Below are 16560 nucleotides of genomic sequence, written 5' to 3'. Positions count from 1 at the left end.
CTCCTCTCTCTCTCTCTATCACTCTGACTTTCAAACAGATAAAATAAATCCTAAAAGAAAAAAAAAAAAAAACTGAGTGCGCATAAACTCGCAGTTCTAGGGTATTTTTTCCTAGGGTTGCCAGACTTAGCAAATAAAAATACAGCGTGTTCAGAGAATTCTTATTTTTAGCATAAGTATATCCCATCATATTTAGAATATAGCCTGAAGAAATCACTTTTGTATATCCTAAACTCAAATTTAACTGGGCATCCCGTCTGTTATCTGGGAACCTAATGCTGTCACATGTGTATGTCACAGAAACCTGGGGTGGGAAAGCTCCCTCTGTTCAAACAGGCACCAGAGACAGCGGAGGATCCGAGTAGCTTCACAACGCCAGCGGGCTCAGCTGGAATCATTTCCCGAGAACTGAGCAACAATCCCAAGTTTCTTACGATATTTGTCGGTTCATGCGCGTCATACCTTAGCCGTTACAGCATTGGGGGGTTTAAATTGCAGCCTCCGTGACTTAGGACCACACTTCCAATGGTCGGTGGGTCCAGTGTGTTTGTAAGAGAGATACCAGGGGCAGATTTGTTAGGACAGAGTTATGACTGGAGTTTACAGAAGCAGAACATGGGCCCTCTTCCCTCCCTGGACAAGATAACAGTGGGCAGCCGCATCACCAGGTAACTGGGAGAAGCCGCTTTTCAAGGTTTGTGCTGGGGGTCGGGGCGGAGGGTCCGCTTTTCCTTCTTTGTCTCTGCTTGCGGCTGTATTTCTTCTACATGTAGAGTTACAGTCACTCCCGTAATGGAGATCGACAACCAGCCCTCACAGCCCTCACCAGCCATAAGATGTAGCTTGTGCTGCCCCTCCCGAGTCACACCATCCCTCCCCCATCCACCTTAGCCTTGGCAACCACCGAGCTGTTCCCCATCTCTCCGTGTTGTTTCCTGGGCACGGACTGCTGCGTTCATCACTACCGCGAGTGAGCTTTTTATTGCTGCCTGGTATTCTATGGGGCCCCTGTCCACAAAGAGCAATTGCGTCTACAAATTTAATTCATTCGGGACAATGTGCCAGGCGCTGAGGACGGCCCCAGCAGAGGCGGAATCGCTCCTTGTCATTGGCCTGCAGTCGACTGATACTGCAGATTCTTCCTGTAGGCCCCAAGGCAGGACAGGACAGCCTTGAGGGGAGGACCGAGGGCCACAGCACTTCCCTCTGGGGGATGCTAGTAGGAGCCAGGGCCAGCAGGAGGTGCTGACGGATAGGAGTCAGAGGAGGAGTGGCGCTAAGGATGTCACGGGGGGCTTGGGCCTGAGAGTGGCAGGACAGGGCCGCCTTTTACTGAGATGGGAAGGGTATGGGTGGCTTTCAGAACAAGTTCAGAGCCAGCCACTCCAAGCCGCTGGCTCCTATCAGGCACTGCTACAGCACGGATGGGTTGGGCATGTCCCGTGCAGGTGCATGTGCTAGAAGCTTGGTCCCCAGTGTGGTGGTGGTGAGGTGCTGGAACCCAGTGGGAAGTGGTCAGGTCACCGAGGACGCTGCCCTTGGAAGCGATTCAAGCTGCCATCTGAGTCAGTCCGTTCCCACGGGAGGAGCTTGCGACACAGCGAGGCCACTCCACCCACACCTTTCTCGTTTGTGCGTCTGTGCCCCGTGCATTTCTCTGCCGTGTTGTGATACAGCCAGGGGTGCCTGCCAGGATGCCAGCACCATGCGGCTTGGACCCTGCAGCCTCCAGAATCCCGAGTTAAATAAACCTCTTTATAACAACTCAGCCTTTGGGTGTTTTGTTACAGCAGCAGAAAATGGGCTAAGACGGGCACACAGGCGGAGTCACGGAATAACACTCGGACAGGTGAGATTATGGTTCAGAAGAGAGGTCTGGGCTAGAGATCCGTCTGGGAATTGTCTGGGTGTAGATACTACTCAAAGCCATGAGGCTGGACGAGATCAATAAGGGAGAGGATAGGTTTGCAAGAACTGCGCTCTGCGCGAGTCATTTAAAGATGGGGAGGAGTAGAGGAGATGCCAAGGGGAGGCCAAGGGCAGCCAGAGTCTCAGAGGCCGGGTGAGGAGTGTTTCCAGGAAAGCAGCCAGAACCTTTGTCAAGTGCTGCCCGTGAGTCCCAGGCAACGAGCGGGGGCATCCGGCCCAGCGCTGTCACCACTTGGGACGTCTGCGCCCCACATCTGTCCAGCTTCCAGGTAGCGCTCAGCCTCGGAGGCTCTAACCTGAGTCCCCAGAATCCACGTGGGAGGCCTGCATTGAGTTCCAGGCTCCTGGCCTCTGCACGGCTCAGCCCCAGCTGATGCGGGCATTTGGAGAGTGAACCAGTGCATGGAATAACTCTCTCTCTCTCTCTCTCTCGCTCTCTCTCTCTCTCTCTCCGCCTTTCAAATAAAACACAGTGCAGACTGAAGGTTGACCTTTGGGTTCAGGGTCATGGGGGTTGGTTTCGACTCAGACAAGAGAACTTTGGACAGCACGTTTGAGATAAACCCTCATTCCGGAGAGTTTAAAAGAGACTGGGAGATGAGCAATTACAGACACTAAGTCTAGAAAACTCTGTGAAAGGAGACCCATTTAACGGATGGCAGAAAAACGAGGCCACCCTTTGCTGGAGGGACATTGGGAGTGAAGTGAGGACTGCTGCTTTTGAAAAATGTTTATTTTTTAAAAGTTGTTCATCTACCTGAGAGGCAGAGTGACAATGAGAGAGAGGGACGGGGAGCTATATTCCATCTTCCATTTGCTGGTTTACTCCGGAGTGCTCACGGCAGACAGGCTGGGCCCGACCAAAGCCAGGAACCAGGAGCTTCATTTGGGTCTTCCATGTGGGTGGCAGAGGCCCAAGCACTTCAGCCATTACCTGCTGCCTTCCCAGGCACATTAGCAGAGAACTGGATCAGGAGCGGACTAGCCAGGACTTGAAGCAGCTCTGATACGAAATGCCAGTGTTATGAGAGGTGGCTCAACCCACTGCACCACACTGCCCATGCCTAACAGGAAGAAATTACAGCACGCGTGTGTGCTGACCAGCACGACCCACCGTGGAGAGTGGGAACACAAGAGAAGGGGGAGAGCGGCTGGTATAGGGTCCTGGAGCAGCAAGGGAGAGGGGCCTTGTGCGTGAGGCAGAGGTGGCCTTGGATAGAAGCACAGATGGTTTATCCATGGAAACACCAACAGAATGTGGAGCGCAGATGCTTAGAACCTGCAGAGGTTCTCCTTTGAGGACTCGGAATTTCACAGGATAATGGGAACCACGGCCATTCGCCCAGAGTAAGGCCAAGGCAGGAGATCGAACGCAGCGATCTTCCAGGAGAGCAGAAGAATGGATGGTCTGGGAGAGGCAGGAGGCGCTCTGGGCAGGATGAAGTCCCAAAAGGTTAGTGCTTGTAGACGGAGAGTAAGTAGAGGCAGCATGGGCCAGCGCCTCAGCTTGCTAGGCTAATCCTCCGCCTGCGGCACTGGCACCCCGGGTTCTAGTCCCGGTCGGGGCTCCAGATTCTGTCCTGGTTGCTCCTCTTCCAGTCCAGCTCTCTGCTGTGGCCCAGAGGATGTGGCCTGTGGAGGATGGCCCAAGTGCTTGGGCCCTGCACCCACATGGGAGACCAGGAGAAGCACCTGGCTCCTGGCTTTGGATCAGCGTGGTGCGCCGGCTGCAGCGGCCATTGGGGAGTGAACCAATGGAAAAAGGAAGACCTTTCTCTCTGTCTGTCTCTCTCACTGTCCACTCTGCCTGTCAAAAGAAAGGGGGGGGGAGGACAGCATGGCGCGGGGAGCAGGCGCGGAGCGGGCTGCAGTAGAGCTGCGGCTCCACCAGGCAAGAAAGCAAATCCAGAGCCAAGGGTTCTCTTTTCCTTTAAATATAATTTTAAAAAATGTATTCATACATTTATTTGAAAAGCAAAGCAACAGAGAGAGACTGATCTTCCATCCATGGGTTCGCTCCCCAAAAGGCCTCAATAGTCAGGGCTGGGCCAGGCCAAAGCCAGGAAACTGGAACTCTACCTGGGCCCCCCACATGGGTGGCAGGTCCAAGGACTTGGGCCATTCACCACTGCTTTCCCAAATGCGTTGGCAGGAGGTAGGTTGGAAGTGGAGCAGGTGGGACTCGAACCAGCACTCTGATATGTACCACAGCACTGGCCCCAGCCAGAGGTTCTTGAAGGTGTGCGCAAGGAAGTGACTAAGTGACTGTAGGATCCATAGCACATAGGACTTACACTCGACGTGAAGCCAGGAGGAGTGAGGACCAGGGAAAAGGTACGGTGCAGTGCTGGTGCAGGTGAGGGAGGAGTGGAGCTGGGTACCCCTTTACTGAAGGGTCCCCCACCTCATCCCCAGTTCCTCACTTGATTTTTCCCCCAAATTATCAAGAGCCAAAGAAACATTCCATCTGCTTCCCTTTCTATATGCAGGCACAATTTCCAAATTGAGGGGCCAGAAATACAGCTTTATGTGTGTTTAAAAAAAAAGGTTATTAAAAAGGTTATTTATTTTCATCTTATTTGAAAGAGCGAGACAGACACAGAGAGCTTCTCCACATGTTGGTTCAGTCCTCAAATGCCCATAACAACCAGGGCTGGGCCAGGCCGAAGCCAGGAGGCAGGAACTCAATGCAGGCCACCCATGCGGGGGTCAGGGACCCAGCTTTAGCCACCACTTGCTGTCTTGCAACTGTGCATCAGTGGCGGAGCTAGGAGTCAACAAGGCATCTTAGACTTGCACCAAACACCCACCCCTATGTGTGCATATTTCAGTTCTGAAACATTTTACTAAAGGCTTTTTTTTTAATTTTTTTTTTATTTTTGACAGGCAGAGTGGACAGTGAGAGAGAGACAGAGAGAAAGGTCTTCCTTTTTGTCGTTGGTTCACCCTCCAATGGCCACCGCGCTGATCCGATGGCAGGAGCCAGGTGCTTCTCCTGGTCTCCCATGGGGTGCAGGGCCCAAGCACTTGGGCCATCCTCCACAGCAGAGAGCTGGATTGGAAGAGGGGCAACCGGGACAGGATCGGTGCTCCGACCGGGACTAGAACCCGGTGTGCCGGCGCCGCAAGGCGGAGGATTAGCCTAGTGAGCCGCGGCGCCGGCCTTTACTAAAGGCTTTTAGGCTTTTGCCGTTCTCTGCGCATCCTGGGAGCTGGTCTCGATATATCAGTGTGTTCATGCAGTAAATGACAGTGAATGCACAGTGGATAGTGCACTTGTGAAAAGACAGGAGCGTAGCAAGCTTCGCCATATGGCACACGCTCACCGTGAGCACTGGCCACGCCGCTTTTGGTATCACAAGGTGGCTGCCTGTGGAGAGAGAGCGCGAACAACGGCCCACTTTGTACTGTGGAGTCCTCCACGTCCCGGGCCGTTCGCGGCTGTCCTAGCACCTCCGGACCGGCAGAGGGCGCTGGCCGCGGCGGCCCGCAGCGCGGTGGGGGCGTGGCCTGCCGCGGGGCGGGGCGGACAGGCTGGGGCGTGGCCTGAGGAGAGGCGGGCTGGGCGCCCGCTGGGCCTCCGCGGCTGTCCCGCGGGGCCTTCCAGGTAGGAGGCGGCTTGGATTTCAACCGCAGACCCGCTCGGGCCTAAGTTTAACGCCGTGCCGGGGTGGGGGTGCGCCCGACCCACAGCGAAACCGGAAGCCCCGCCGCAGAGGTTCGACCTTTCCGGGTTTGGCAGGGGGTGCCCTGCGGGACACTGGGTGGGGTTGTTCCCTGGGGACGGGGCTTTGGCCCCGGGTTGGGGTCGCGCGTGGAGCAGGCCGGCCTAGTTGGAGGGCACACCGGGTGCTCGGAGTGTGATACAGCCCGGGACTTCCTCGTTGGGCGGGGTCGTGGTTTAAGCTCGGATTTGGGGGCGGGCCCTTCTGAGCCGGCGCGACCTGGGGTCGTGGTCCTTCGGGTCCAGGGCTGGGGCTTTCGGCGGAGACTCCCTCCGGGATCCGGGTCTCGGTGGGGAAAGCGGCAGAGGCACCCGATCCTGGGGGCGGGGGAGTGCTCGCGGCTCTGGTGGAAGAGGCCAGGGGCCCCAAGCCTCGTAGGAGCCCGAGCGTCTCCCCCCCGCCCCAGCTGTCCATGGCTGTCAGGGCCCGCAAGGAGGCGGTGCAGGCCGCGGCCCGGGAACTCCTCAAGTTCGTGAACCGGAGCCCCTCTCCTTTCCACGGTAAGTGACCAGGGCAAACGAGGAGAGTGGGAGGTGGCACGCCCCCTCCCCACCAGATTCCACCGTGCTGAGGGGGTCCTTCTCCTACAGTCGTGGCCGAGTGCCGCAGCCGCCTCCTCCAGGCTGGCTTCCACGAACTCAAGGAGACGGAGAGCTGGGATATCAAGCCCGAGTGCAAGGTACTGGGGGCGTGTGCGGCGCCGGGAGGCCGGTCTCAAAGTCCCACGGGCCGGCCCAGGCACCTCACACCCCTGCCTTTGCGCTCCCCTCCCCCCAGTACTTCCTGACCAGGAACGCCTCCACCATCATCGCTTTTGCCGTGGGAGGCCAGTATGTTCCTGGCAATGGCTTCAGCCTCATTGGCGCCCACACGGACAGCCCCTGCCTCCGGGTAAGGACCTGGCCTGGGGGTAGGTGTGGGGGGAGAGAGCAAGGGCAGAAGGGAGCCAAGGGGGCGGAACCTGTTGGGGCCGGGGAGAAGACGGACAGGTTGCACCCTTCCTCCACGGGGGTTCATTACCTTGGAAATGGCCGAACTCTCAGCTCTCACCGCCCCCTCCCTGCCGCACGCTCAGGTGAAGCGCCGCTCTCGCCGCAGCCAGGTGGGCTACCAGCAGGTTGGCGTGGAGACCTATGGTGGCGGGATCTGGAGCACCTGGTTTGACCGTGACCTGACGCTGGCCGGACGCGTCATCGTCAAGGTGGGAACTGCGGCTGGGGAGGGGGAGGCGGACTGTCACGTCCATCGGGGGCCCAGCAGAGCCCCGCCTTCCCGAGACGGGCAGTCTGGGTCCAGGGCCGCGGTGCTGACCTGGCCCGCCTGGCCGCAGTGCCCCTCCTCAGGCCGGCTGGAGCAGCGGCTGGTGCACGTGGAACGGCCCATTCTGCGCATCCCGCACCTGGCCATCCACCTGCAGCGCAACGTCAACGAGAACTTCGCACCCAACACAGAGACGCACCTGTGAGGCTGGGGCAGGTGGCTTTGGGGGCCGAGGGACGGGAGGGCACCTGGGAGACTGCTGTCTAAGGGGGCCCCCAATATGGCCACGTTCTACTCACAGGACCCCCTCGATGCCCAAGGGTCCTCACCCCTCTACCCCTGGGGAGCAGGCGAGGACCTGAGCCCGTGGGTGCCCCCCAGGCCCCTCCAGCCATCCCCACACCCCATCTCATGCCTCTCCCCACAGCATCCCCATTCTTGCCACAGCAGTCCAGGAGGAGCTGGAGAAGGGGACCCCTGAGCCGGGGCCTCCCAATGCTACCGTAAGCAGGTTCCCTGCTCGGGGCGGTGGGCAGAGGGGAACAGGGTACCTGAGCCGGGGGGGGAGGGAGGAGGCCCAGGCCCAGCCTCCTCCAGCAACCTGTGCCTTGCAGGATGAGCGGCACCACACGGTCCTCATGTCCCTGCTCTGTGCCCATCTCGGGCTGAGCCCTGAGGAAATCTTGGAGATGGAGCTCTGCCTGGCAGACACCCAGCCTGCGGTAAGCAATGGCCGTGAACTTGGCCAGCTGGCCGGGGTGTGCTGGGGGTGGGGGGTTCCAGGATCCCAGCCAGCCCCGGCCTGTCCGCTGAGCACTCATCACTGCCACCCGTCCCTCGGTCACTGTTGTCCCTGTTCTTCCCAGCGGACACCTGCCCACTCTGCTTCCAGGGCGGGGGTCCTCAGCACAAGTTCCCTGCCCCGCACCTGCCTGGCGGGACTGTATGGAGGGTGCAGCCTGGGACTAGCCCTTTCCACGGGTTCCCCAGGAGTCTCTGCTGCAGATGGCGCCTGGGTGCCTTGGGCCACGCTGGCTCCGAGCCTCGGAGGCTGAGAGAACCGAATGTGGTCCAGGCTCAGTCCCGGTTGCCCGCAGCAGGTCATCCCTGGTGTCCTGTGCTGCTTGAGCGTGCAGTTTCGCCGCGGTTTCCTTTTTCAATGACCGCCCAGCCCTCCCTTGCCCTGTCCCACCCGAAGAGGCCAGGACCCGCAGGCTGCCCCTTCCCACCCCTCAGTTCCAGCCCAGCCCCTCCTCCGTTCTCAGCCCTGGGAAAGCAGAGGTAACAGCGCCCTCGTGTGGGGCCGGGGAGAGGTTGCACAAGGAACCCAGGCCGGTGGTGAGCAGGGCAGGGCGGGAAGCCAGGCTGATGGTCCTGTCTGTCCAGGTCCTGGGTGGAGCCTATGACGAGTTCATCTTTGCCCCTCGGCTGGACAATCTGCACAGCTGCTTCTGTGCCCTGCAGGTGAGGAGCAACCCCTCCCCCCACCCCGCCACCAGGTCCCCGCGAGAGCTGGCGTGTCAGGAGCGGCTCAGGCCCAGCGGGTGGCGCGAGGGCCACTGGCGCCCTGGGTCTGCTGGCGCTGGGCGGATTACGGTGGAGACCTGAAAGTTGCAGCCTCAGGGGCGCCACCTCTGGCCGTGCCCTGGAAAGGAAGCCGAGGAGTTGTTTAGGCGCCGCGTGGCTCGCTCTCACCACGTTCCCGGGGCCTCACGGGAAAGGCCTCACCGTGCCGTAAGGCAGCGGCGGCCCCCACCGCAGCGCTGGCTGAAGCCCACCCAGCCCTCTGTCTGCGCCGGGGTCTTGGGGTGCAGCCCCCACATCCTGCTCACCGTGCTGTTGCCCACTTCTTGCACCCCAGCCGTTCCCTCGCTTTCTCTCTTGCCCTCGCCCTCCGGCCTTTCCTCCCCTGCACATCCTGGGGCTGGAGACGGGCTTTGGGCTGTTCCTGAGAGCAGAGTCCAGCCTGGGCCTGCGTGCCCTGCGGCCACCAGCCAGCCGCTCTGTCACCTACATGGGGTCCCGCTCACCGCTTCGGACCTCAGCCTTGCCCAGCCGAGGCCTTCGCTGCCGTCTTTGGCTTTCCCGGGTGCTCGGCTCCTCCTCGGCCCCTTCTACACCTTCCCCCTGCCTCATGGGAGAAGAGTGCCCATCCTAGCTGGAAAGGTCCCCACCACGCCCCCTGCAGGAGGGCAGTGAAAGCCCCGCCCACTCCACTCTACACCGCTGCAGTGGAGGCGCCCGGAGTGTACCCCTCTAAGGAGCTGGGGGGCTGCATCAAGGAAGCAGCAGGGGTGAGGGTCTTGCTCTCGTTTCTCCCCCTGAACCAGGCTTTGATTGACTCCTGCGCCGCCCCCGCCTCCCTGGCCATGGAGCCGCACGTGCGCATGATCACACTCTACGACAACGAAGAGGTAGATGGGGGGCCTGGCGAGGGGCTCCCCTGTGCAGTCTTAGGCAGCCAGCGTGTGCCAGCCCCGCCCTGAACCAGGGCCGCTCTGGAGACCCCAGGGATGGGGGTCCGTCCCCAGCACTAGGCCACCACCCCCCCACACACACACTTCCGCACGGCTCTGCCCTGCTGTGCCCCCATCTCCCACTCGGATGGCCCCCTCCTCAGGGACAGGGACTCTGCCCAGGTCGCCCTGCAAGCCCAGGACCTCCTGGTGCCCGTGTGTCTTAACTGCAGCCTTAGCTGTGGTGCTGGAACTTGGACGGGTGGACGGTAATCCCCGAGTCGGAGTCGGAGCTCGGGACGGATCGCCGCCATGGCGCGTGCAGGGCTCATGGCTGCAGGCCCAGGGTGGCTGTTCCAGCCCTGGCCACCGTGCTACACTGAGTTCAGAGGCAGGGAGGAGGGCGTGAAGGCCACGTGGACTAGAGGTGGCATCTGTCCCTGCTCACAGTCATTAGACCTTGGCACAGCCGTGCTTAGCTGCAAGGGAGGCTGGGAAAGTCATCTCTAGCCGGGTAGTTGTGTGCTTAGCACCACTAAACTTGGGTATTCTGCTGTGCAGGATGTCAGGGCCCCTCAGCTCTGTCACATGTGTGAGAGATTGATCCGTGTGCCTGGGACACCTGTGCCCAGGCTCAGGTGCGAGCAAGGCAGGGGGAGTGTGGGGAGTGCTGATAAGTGCTACTTCTGCCCCAGCAAAGATCACGAATGAATCTGAGCCCAAGCCGGGCGTCAGGGCTCAGGGATGACCCAGGCACCTGCACCCAGTCCACCCCCTGACTCAGTGGGGTCCTGGGGCGGTCTGGGCGTTGGGCCCCACCCAGCTCAGAGCCCCGGTTCACGCTGCTGTCTCCAGGTGGGGTCCGAGAGTGCCCAGGGAGCGCAGTCGCTGCTGACGGAGCTGGTGCTACGGCGGATCTCAGCCTCGTCCCAGCACGTGACGGCCTTCGAGGAGGCCATCCCCAAGTCCTACATGATCAGCGCAGACATGGCCCACGCCGTGCACCCCAACTACCTGTGAGTCTTCCACATCCAGAAACCCAAGCATGACCCACTTGCAGGCGCAGCCCCGCCACTGGCTCTGCTGGAGGGTTTTGACTGCTCCTAGGCTCAGCACAGCCGAGCAGGTTCACCTGCAGCTGCAGGTTGCCTATAACTCCATGTTGAGGATGCCTCTGGGCTGGCTGGGAAAGAGTGCTGGGATCCATTAGTGCTGTCTGCCCTGGCAGGGGAGGTGGGAGTTGCCCGGTCTGCTGTGCCTGTTGTCCATCTCTGGCCTCTGTCTCCCTCCCGCAGGGACAAGCATGAGGAGAACCACCGGCCCTTGTTCCACAAGGTGAGGCGCTCTGTTTCTCCTCAGGACTCGGGGCCCGGGGCCCGTCTTGTTCTCGCTGGGCCCTCACCACCTCTGCCTCTCCCTCGCCTCTCCCAGGGCCCCGTGATCAAGGTGAACAGCAAGCAGCGCTACGCCTCCAACGCCATCTCAGAGGCCCTGATCCGAGAGGTGGCCAGCCACGTCGGGGTGCCCCTGCAGGTGTGGGGCGCTGCCTGGAGGGAGGCTGCCGGAGGGCAGGCGGGCACATCAGGCAGATGTGTCCCCATGGTGGGGACTTGGTGGAGGTGGTCCTGACAGAGTGAGAGCAGAACTCTGGGATACAGACAGAGCTGGAGTCAATGCTGCTGTTTGTTTAATTTATTTGAAAGAGTTACAGAGAGAGAGGGATGACAGAGATCTTCCACTTGCTGGTTCACTCCTCAGATGCCTGCAACGGGCTGAAGTCAGGAGCCAGGAGCTTCCTCCAGGTCTCCCTCGCAGGTGCAGGTGTGCAAGCACCTGGGCCATCTTCCGCTGCTTTCCCAGGCCATGAGCAGGGAGCTGGATCGGAAGCAGAACGGCAGGGACACATCGCAGGCAGCAGCTTCATCTGCTCCGCCGCGGCGCTGGCCCCCAGTGCTGCCTCTGTAGTGTCAGCCACGTGACCTTGCGTTGGTCTCCTAATCTGAGCCTCAAACTGGGGGGTAACAATGCCGACTCCGCTGCATTGCTGTGACTCCTGGCCCTTTTGACTTTTGAAAATGTCCTGCCGGCACCGCGGCTCACTAGGCTAATCCTCCATTTTGCGGCGCTGGCACACCGGGTTCTAGTCCCAGTTGGGGCGCCGGATTCTATCCTGGTTGCCCCTCTTCCAGGCCAGCTCTCTGCTGTGGCCCGGGAGTGCAGTGGAGGATGGCTCAAGTCCTTGGGCCCTGCACCCCATGGGAGACCAGGAGAAGCACCTGGCTCCTGCCATCGGATCAGCGCGGTGCGCCGGCCGCAGCGCGCCAACCACGGCAGCCATTGGAGGGTGAACCAACGGCAAAAGGAAGACCTTTCTCTCTGTCTCTCTCTCTCACTGTCCACTCTGCCTGTCAAAAAAAAAAAAAAAAAATGTCCTTGCTTTTGTGCACAACAAGAGCAGCTGGGTCCTCTCTCCCAGACTTGGGAGCTTTGGGTGAGCAATAGCTTCGAGACCTGGGTCTGGCATGTGACGGTTGAATTGGGGAATGGTACTCTGGGGCCATGTCCGTGGACAGTGCCGGGACAAGTAGACGTCTTTGAAAAATCATGCATTAATACAGCAGTTCTTAGTCAGAAAGCAGAGTAGTTATTAACTTAGTAGTGATTTTATCGTCCTGTTTTCTACTGAAAATCTTTATCTAGCATCCTAATATGATTATATTTAGTTTTTGCCTTGATATACATAAAGAAAATTGTTTCCAAATGCCAAGAGCGATATATTTTGAAGCAGTAAAACTACTGAATGATTTTTCTGTGTGTGGGGGTGGGGGCGATAGGAGGGTGGGTAATTAAGCCAAGGGTGACAAAATGGACAGGGGTTGTAAAAGAGCTCCCCCTTGTGGGAGGTGGGGTGACTGCAGCCAGAACCAGGGTGCTGGTGGTGCAGACCAGGAGAGCTGGACCAGTTCAGAATATTTTGTCCCTTGGGGCCTGCCATGGACCTACACCCGGGCACCCTGCAGTCGTGAGGTGGCTTCGTCCCAGCCCTAAGGAGCACACACTGTGTGTGGCTCCTGACTCCCCTCCTCCCTGCAGGACCTCATGGTCCGGAACGACTCCCCCTGTGGGACCACCATTGGACCCATCTTGGCTTCTCGGCTGGGGCTGCGGGTGCTGGACCTGGGCAGCCCGCAGCTGGCCATGCATTCCATCCGGGAGACCGCCTGCACCACGGGGGTGCTGCAGACCCTCACCCTCTTCAAGGTAACGCCCCGCCCACCCTCCCTGCCCTGGCCCGGCTCCTCCTCCCTCTCGGGCCTGCACTGGTCGGGCAGCAGCGCCATCACTGAGTGGCAGGCCTTGGTGATGGGCTGCTGGTCACGAGGCTACCGTGTGGGCACACAAAGGCCCCTGTTCCTCTCAAGGCCCAGAGGCCCGAGCAGCCCCCGAAGGGAAGCGCAGGTGCGGGGTGGGGGTGGGGCGGTGCAGATGCCAGGCAGGGCTCCACGCTTCTCTCACTGGTTTGGTGTTGGCGGGAGGTGCGTGGTGGGCACCTCCGTCTGACCCTTGTCGCCTCCCGTTTCAGGGCTTCTTCGAGCTGTTCCCTTCTCTGAGCCGTAAACTCTCCGTGGACTGAGGCCTTGTGGGGAGACCTCTCTCCCGCCCCTTTGCACTCGGGAGGGCAGGCTCTCAGCCGAGCTGAAGCTGGACGATTAAAGTGGATTTTCCACTCAGAATCTCTGCTGTGCTTATTTGGACACCGGCGGGGTGGAGGTAGAGCCAGGCTTTGAACCCTTGGAACCAGAGCAGAGGGGCTGGCTGGGATTCAGCCAGGGGAGGCCACAGCTCCCGAGAGCCGCCAGAGGCCTGGTTTAAAATCTCTTTCTGTTTTTAATAAATGTGTTCATTTTTAAATTAGCAGCATTTTGTTTTTTGACAGGCAGAGTGGATGGTGAGAGAGAGACAGAGAGAAAGGTCTTCCTTTTTGCCATTGGTTCACCCCACAATGGCCACCGTGGCCGGCGTGCTGCAGCTGGTGCACCACGCTGATCCGAAGCCAGGAGCCAGGTGCTTCTCCTGGTCTCCCATGCGGGTGCAGGGCCCAAGCACTTGGGCCATCCTCCACTGCACTCCCGGGCCACAGCAGAGAGCTGGCCTGGAAGAGGGGGAACCAGGACAGAATCCGTCACCCCGACTGGGACTAGAACCCAGGGTGCCGGCGCCGCAGGCAGAGGATTAGCCTAGTGAGCCACGGCGCCGACCAGCAGCATCTTTTTTTGAGAGAGAGAGAGAGACTCCCATCTGCTGGTTCACTTCCCAAATGCCTGTAACCCTGGAGCTGGACCAGGCCAAAGCCAGGAGCCAGGAACTCCATCCAGGTCTCCCATGGGAGTGGCAGGGACCCTACCCTCCCAGGGTGTGCATCAGCAGGGAGCGGATCCAAGATGCGAACCCAGGCACTCCGATACGGGCTGTGGGTGTCTTAAGTGGTATCTTAGCTGCTAGGCCAAATGTCTGCCCCAATCCTTTTTATGTCCATCTAAAAATTAATGTTATTTAAATGTGACCACTTTAAAAAAAACTCCGTGTGATGTAGAGATATGTCCATATCCATACATACAAATTTAATTTAGCAGTGACAGAAATTTAAATCCACCTGAAGGTTTGTTGGTAACGGCAAAGCCAAATGAACTACGAAGTGTCCGCCATTTGTAGCTGTTGAGAAGAAGCCAAACTGTACTAAGGAGATGGCAAAGACAGCATTGAATAGGAAAGACAAGTTGTAAAACTGGACAGAGCATGTTGCAACTTGTATAAAACCCATGCACAGACAATACTTTTTTAAAAAAGATTCATATATTTGAAAGACAGAGTTACAAAGAGAGGTAGATACAGAGAGAGAGGTCTTCCATCCTCTGGTTCACTCCCCTGATGGCCGCAATGGCCAGAGCTGTGCTGATCCAAAGCCAGGAGCCAGGAGCTTCCTCCAGGTCTCCCATGTGGGTGCAGGGGCCCAAGGACTTGGGCCATCTTCTGCTTTCCCAGGCCATAGCAGAGAGCTGGACAGAAGTGGACCAGCTGGGACTCAAACCAGCACCCATATGGGACACCGGCACTGCAGGTGGCGGCTTTACCTGCTACTCCACAGCACCGTCCCCTACAATACATATTTTTATGGATCTGTAAATATGCATGTGGATGCATAGAAAGTAAGCCTGAAAAATGGGTAGCAGACTTGAGTGGAGGTTTTCTAGGCTAGAGTGACAAGCAGTGTATTATGTAAAAGAAAAAAAACCTTCCCCTGAAAAGAATATTTGTTCTTACAGTTGCTGCACAGTATTATCTTTATTCAGTCCCTTATTAATGGACTTTTAATTGCTTTTCCCCCACCTATTGGCAGTTCTAAACAATGCTGGGATGAATATACATATATTTGCATACTTGTCTTATTTTTTCCCTGGGGTACATTCTTAGAAGTGACACTCTGGAATCCAAGGTATGATGTATTTTTTTTAAAGATTTTATTTTGAGAGTTACAGAGAGAGAGAGAAAAAGGTCTTCCATCAGGGGGTTCACTCCCCAAATGGCCGCAGTGGCTGGAACTGAGCTGATCCAAAGCCAGGAGCAGGTGGCTGGAGCTGAGCCCACTACGCTACAGCACCAGCCCCATGATATTTGAGATGTGGGTGAATACCAGCATGTTGTGCCTGGGATCTTGCAATCTAGAAAGGAGGAGTTGTCCCCAACACATAGGACCAGAATCTCCCATTTATGTGGGTCTTTGAGCTTCTCAAAACTCTGGTGCTTTGTTTTTGCATTCTCAGCTTTCTTAAGAGTTGGAATTTGGTCACAGTGTGTTCTGCCTACAAGTGTTTAAGGAACCCCTAGAAGGTAGGCTCTGGGACTTGTCCATGTGAGCCTTCTCCATCCCACTAGCCGCTTCCAAGGGCAGCTGAAGTTCCTGCATCCCATGGTCACATTTCTTTGTACCTGGTTGGATGAGACTAGATAACCCCATCATAAACTTCTTTCTCCCTCACTTCCTCCAAGAAATATTTGTGGAGTCCTGTTTCCATACTGCCCTCAGGTAACTTGCGGTCTATCGTGGGAGAGAAGTTACTCCTAAATTGTAGGACAGGGGCTGGTGTCATGGGGTAGTGGGTTAAGCTGCCACCTGTAACACTGGCATCCCTTATGGGTGCCAGTTCCTGTCCTGGCTGCTCCACTTCTGATCCAGCTCCTTGCTAATGTGCCTGGGAAGGCAGCAGAAGATGGCCCAAGTGCTTGGTCTCCTGTACCCACATAGGAGATAAGGAAGAAGCTCCTGGCTTCGACTTGGCCCAGCCCAGCCCCAGCGGCCATTTGAACCAGCAGATAAAAGATTTCTCTCTGCCTCTATCTCTGCCTTTCAAATAAATCTTAAAAAAAAAAAATGTAGGGGGGCCAGCGCCGTAGTGTAACAGGTAAAGCTGCCACCTGCAGTGCCAGCACACCATATGGGTGCTGGTTTGAGTCCCGGCTGCTCTACTTTCAATCCAGCTCTCTTTATGGCCTGGGAAAGCAGTAGAAGATGGCCCAAGTGCTTGGGCCCCTGCACCCATATGAGAGACCCGGAAGAAGCTCCTAGCGGCTGGCTTCAGATCGGCACAGCTCCGGCCTTTGCGACCATCTGGGGAGTGAACCAGCAGATAAAAGACCTCTCTCTCTCTCTCTCTGACTCTGCCTCTGTCCCTCTGTAATTCTGCCTTTCAAATAAGTAAATACATCTTTTTTAAAAATGTAGGACAGGGCTGGTGCCATGGCTCACTTAGCTAATCCTCTGCCTGCAGCGCCAGCACCCCAGGTTCTAGTCCCGGTTGGGGTGCCAGGTACTAGTCCCAGTTGTTCCTCTTCCAGTCCACTAGAAGTTCCACTCCTCTTCTGGGCCTCTGCTGTGGCCCAGGAGGGCAGCAGAGGATGGCCCAAGTGCTTGGGTCCCTGCACCCCATGGGAGACTGGGAGGAAGTACCCGGCTCCTGGCTTCAGATCAGCGCAGCGCCAGCCGTAGCCATTAGGGGAGTGAACCAACAGAAGGAAGACCTTTCTCTCTGTCTCTCTCTCTCACTGTCAAAAAAAAAAAAAATGTAGGACAGTCATCTGTTTCATTCAGCTGATACTTAGTGGGCGTCTGCCATGTATCAGGCACAGTTTAG

At 57.8% G+C, this 16560-nt stretch overlaps 1 protein-coding gene across 2 annotated transcripts; it reads left to right on the top strand.

The window, feature by feature from the left end:
- Positions 1–5477: 5477 nt before the first annotated feature.
- Positions 5478–13243, top strand: DNPEP (aspartyl aminopeptidase). 2 transcript variants are annotated; one of them, XM_062192452.1, is made up of 15 exons: positions 5478–5536; positions 6061–6154; positions 6245–6333; positions 6432–6545; positions 6730–6855; positions 6985–7115; positions 7342–7417; positions 7529–7636; positions 8301–8378; positions 9245–9328; positions 10226–10386; positions 10666–10705; positions 10802–10903; positions 12464–12631; positions 12954–13243. In XM_062192452.1, the coding sequence occupies exons 2-15, from the start codon at positions 6067–6069 to the stop codon at positions 13002–13004; spliced, it is 1416 nt and encodes a 471-aa protein (XP_062048436.1). In that variant the 5' UTR covers positions 5478–5536; positions 6061–6066; the 3' UTR covers positions 13005–13243. The 2 variants fall into 2 exon arrangements, with proteins under 2 accessions (XP_062048436.1, XP_062048426.1); XM_062192442.1 differs by having other exon boundaries at positions 5490–5647.
- The last annotated feature ends 3317 nt before the right edge of the window (positions 13244–16560 follow it).

The sequence above is a fragment of the Lepus europaeus genome, chromosome 1, assembly GCF_033115175.1.
Source record: "Lepus europaeus isolate LE1 chromosome 1, mLepTim1.pri, whole genome shotgun sequence".
Classification (NCBI taxonomy): domain Eukaryota; kingdom Metazoa; phylum Chordata; class Mammalia; order Lagomorpha; family Leporidae; genus Lepus; species Lepus europaeus.
The sequence above is the reverse complement of the archived record's forward strand: the minus strand, read 5'-3'. Positions and strand labels throughout refer to the sequence as shown.

Coding starts and splice junctions, on each gene's coding strand:
- DNPEP (XM_062192452.1), top strand. CDS start 6,067: ATGGCTGTCAGGGCCCGCAAGGAGGCGGTGCAGGCCGCGGCCCGGGAA. Junction 6,856..6,984: donor CCGGACGCGTCATCGTCAAG/GTGGGAACTGCG, acceptor GCCTGGCCGCAG/TGCCCCTCCTCAGGCCGGCT. Junction 7,418..7,528: donor CGGGGCCTCCCAATGCTACC/GTAAGCAGGTTC, acceptor TGTGCCTTGCAG/GATGAGCGGCACCACACGGT.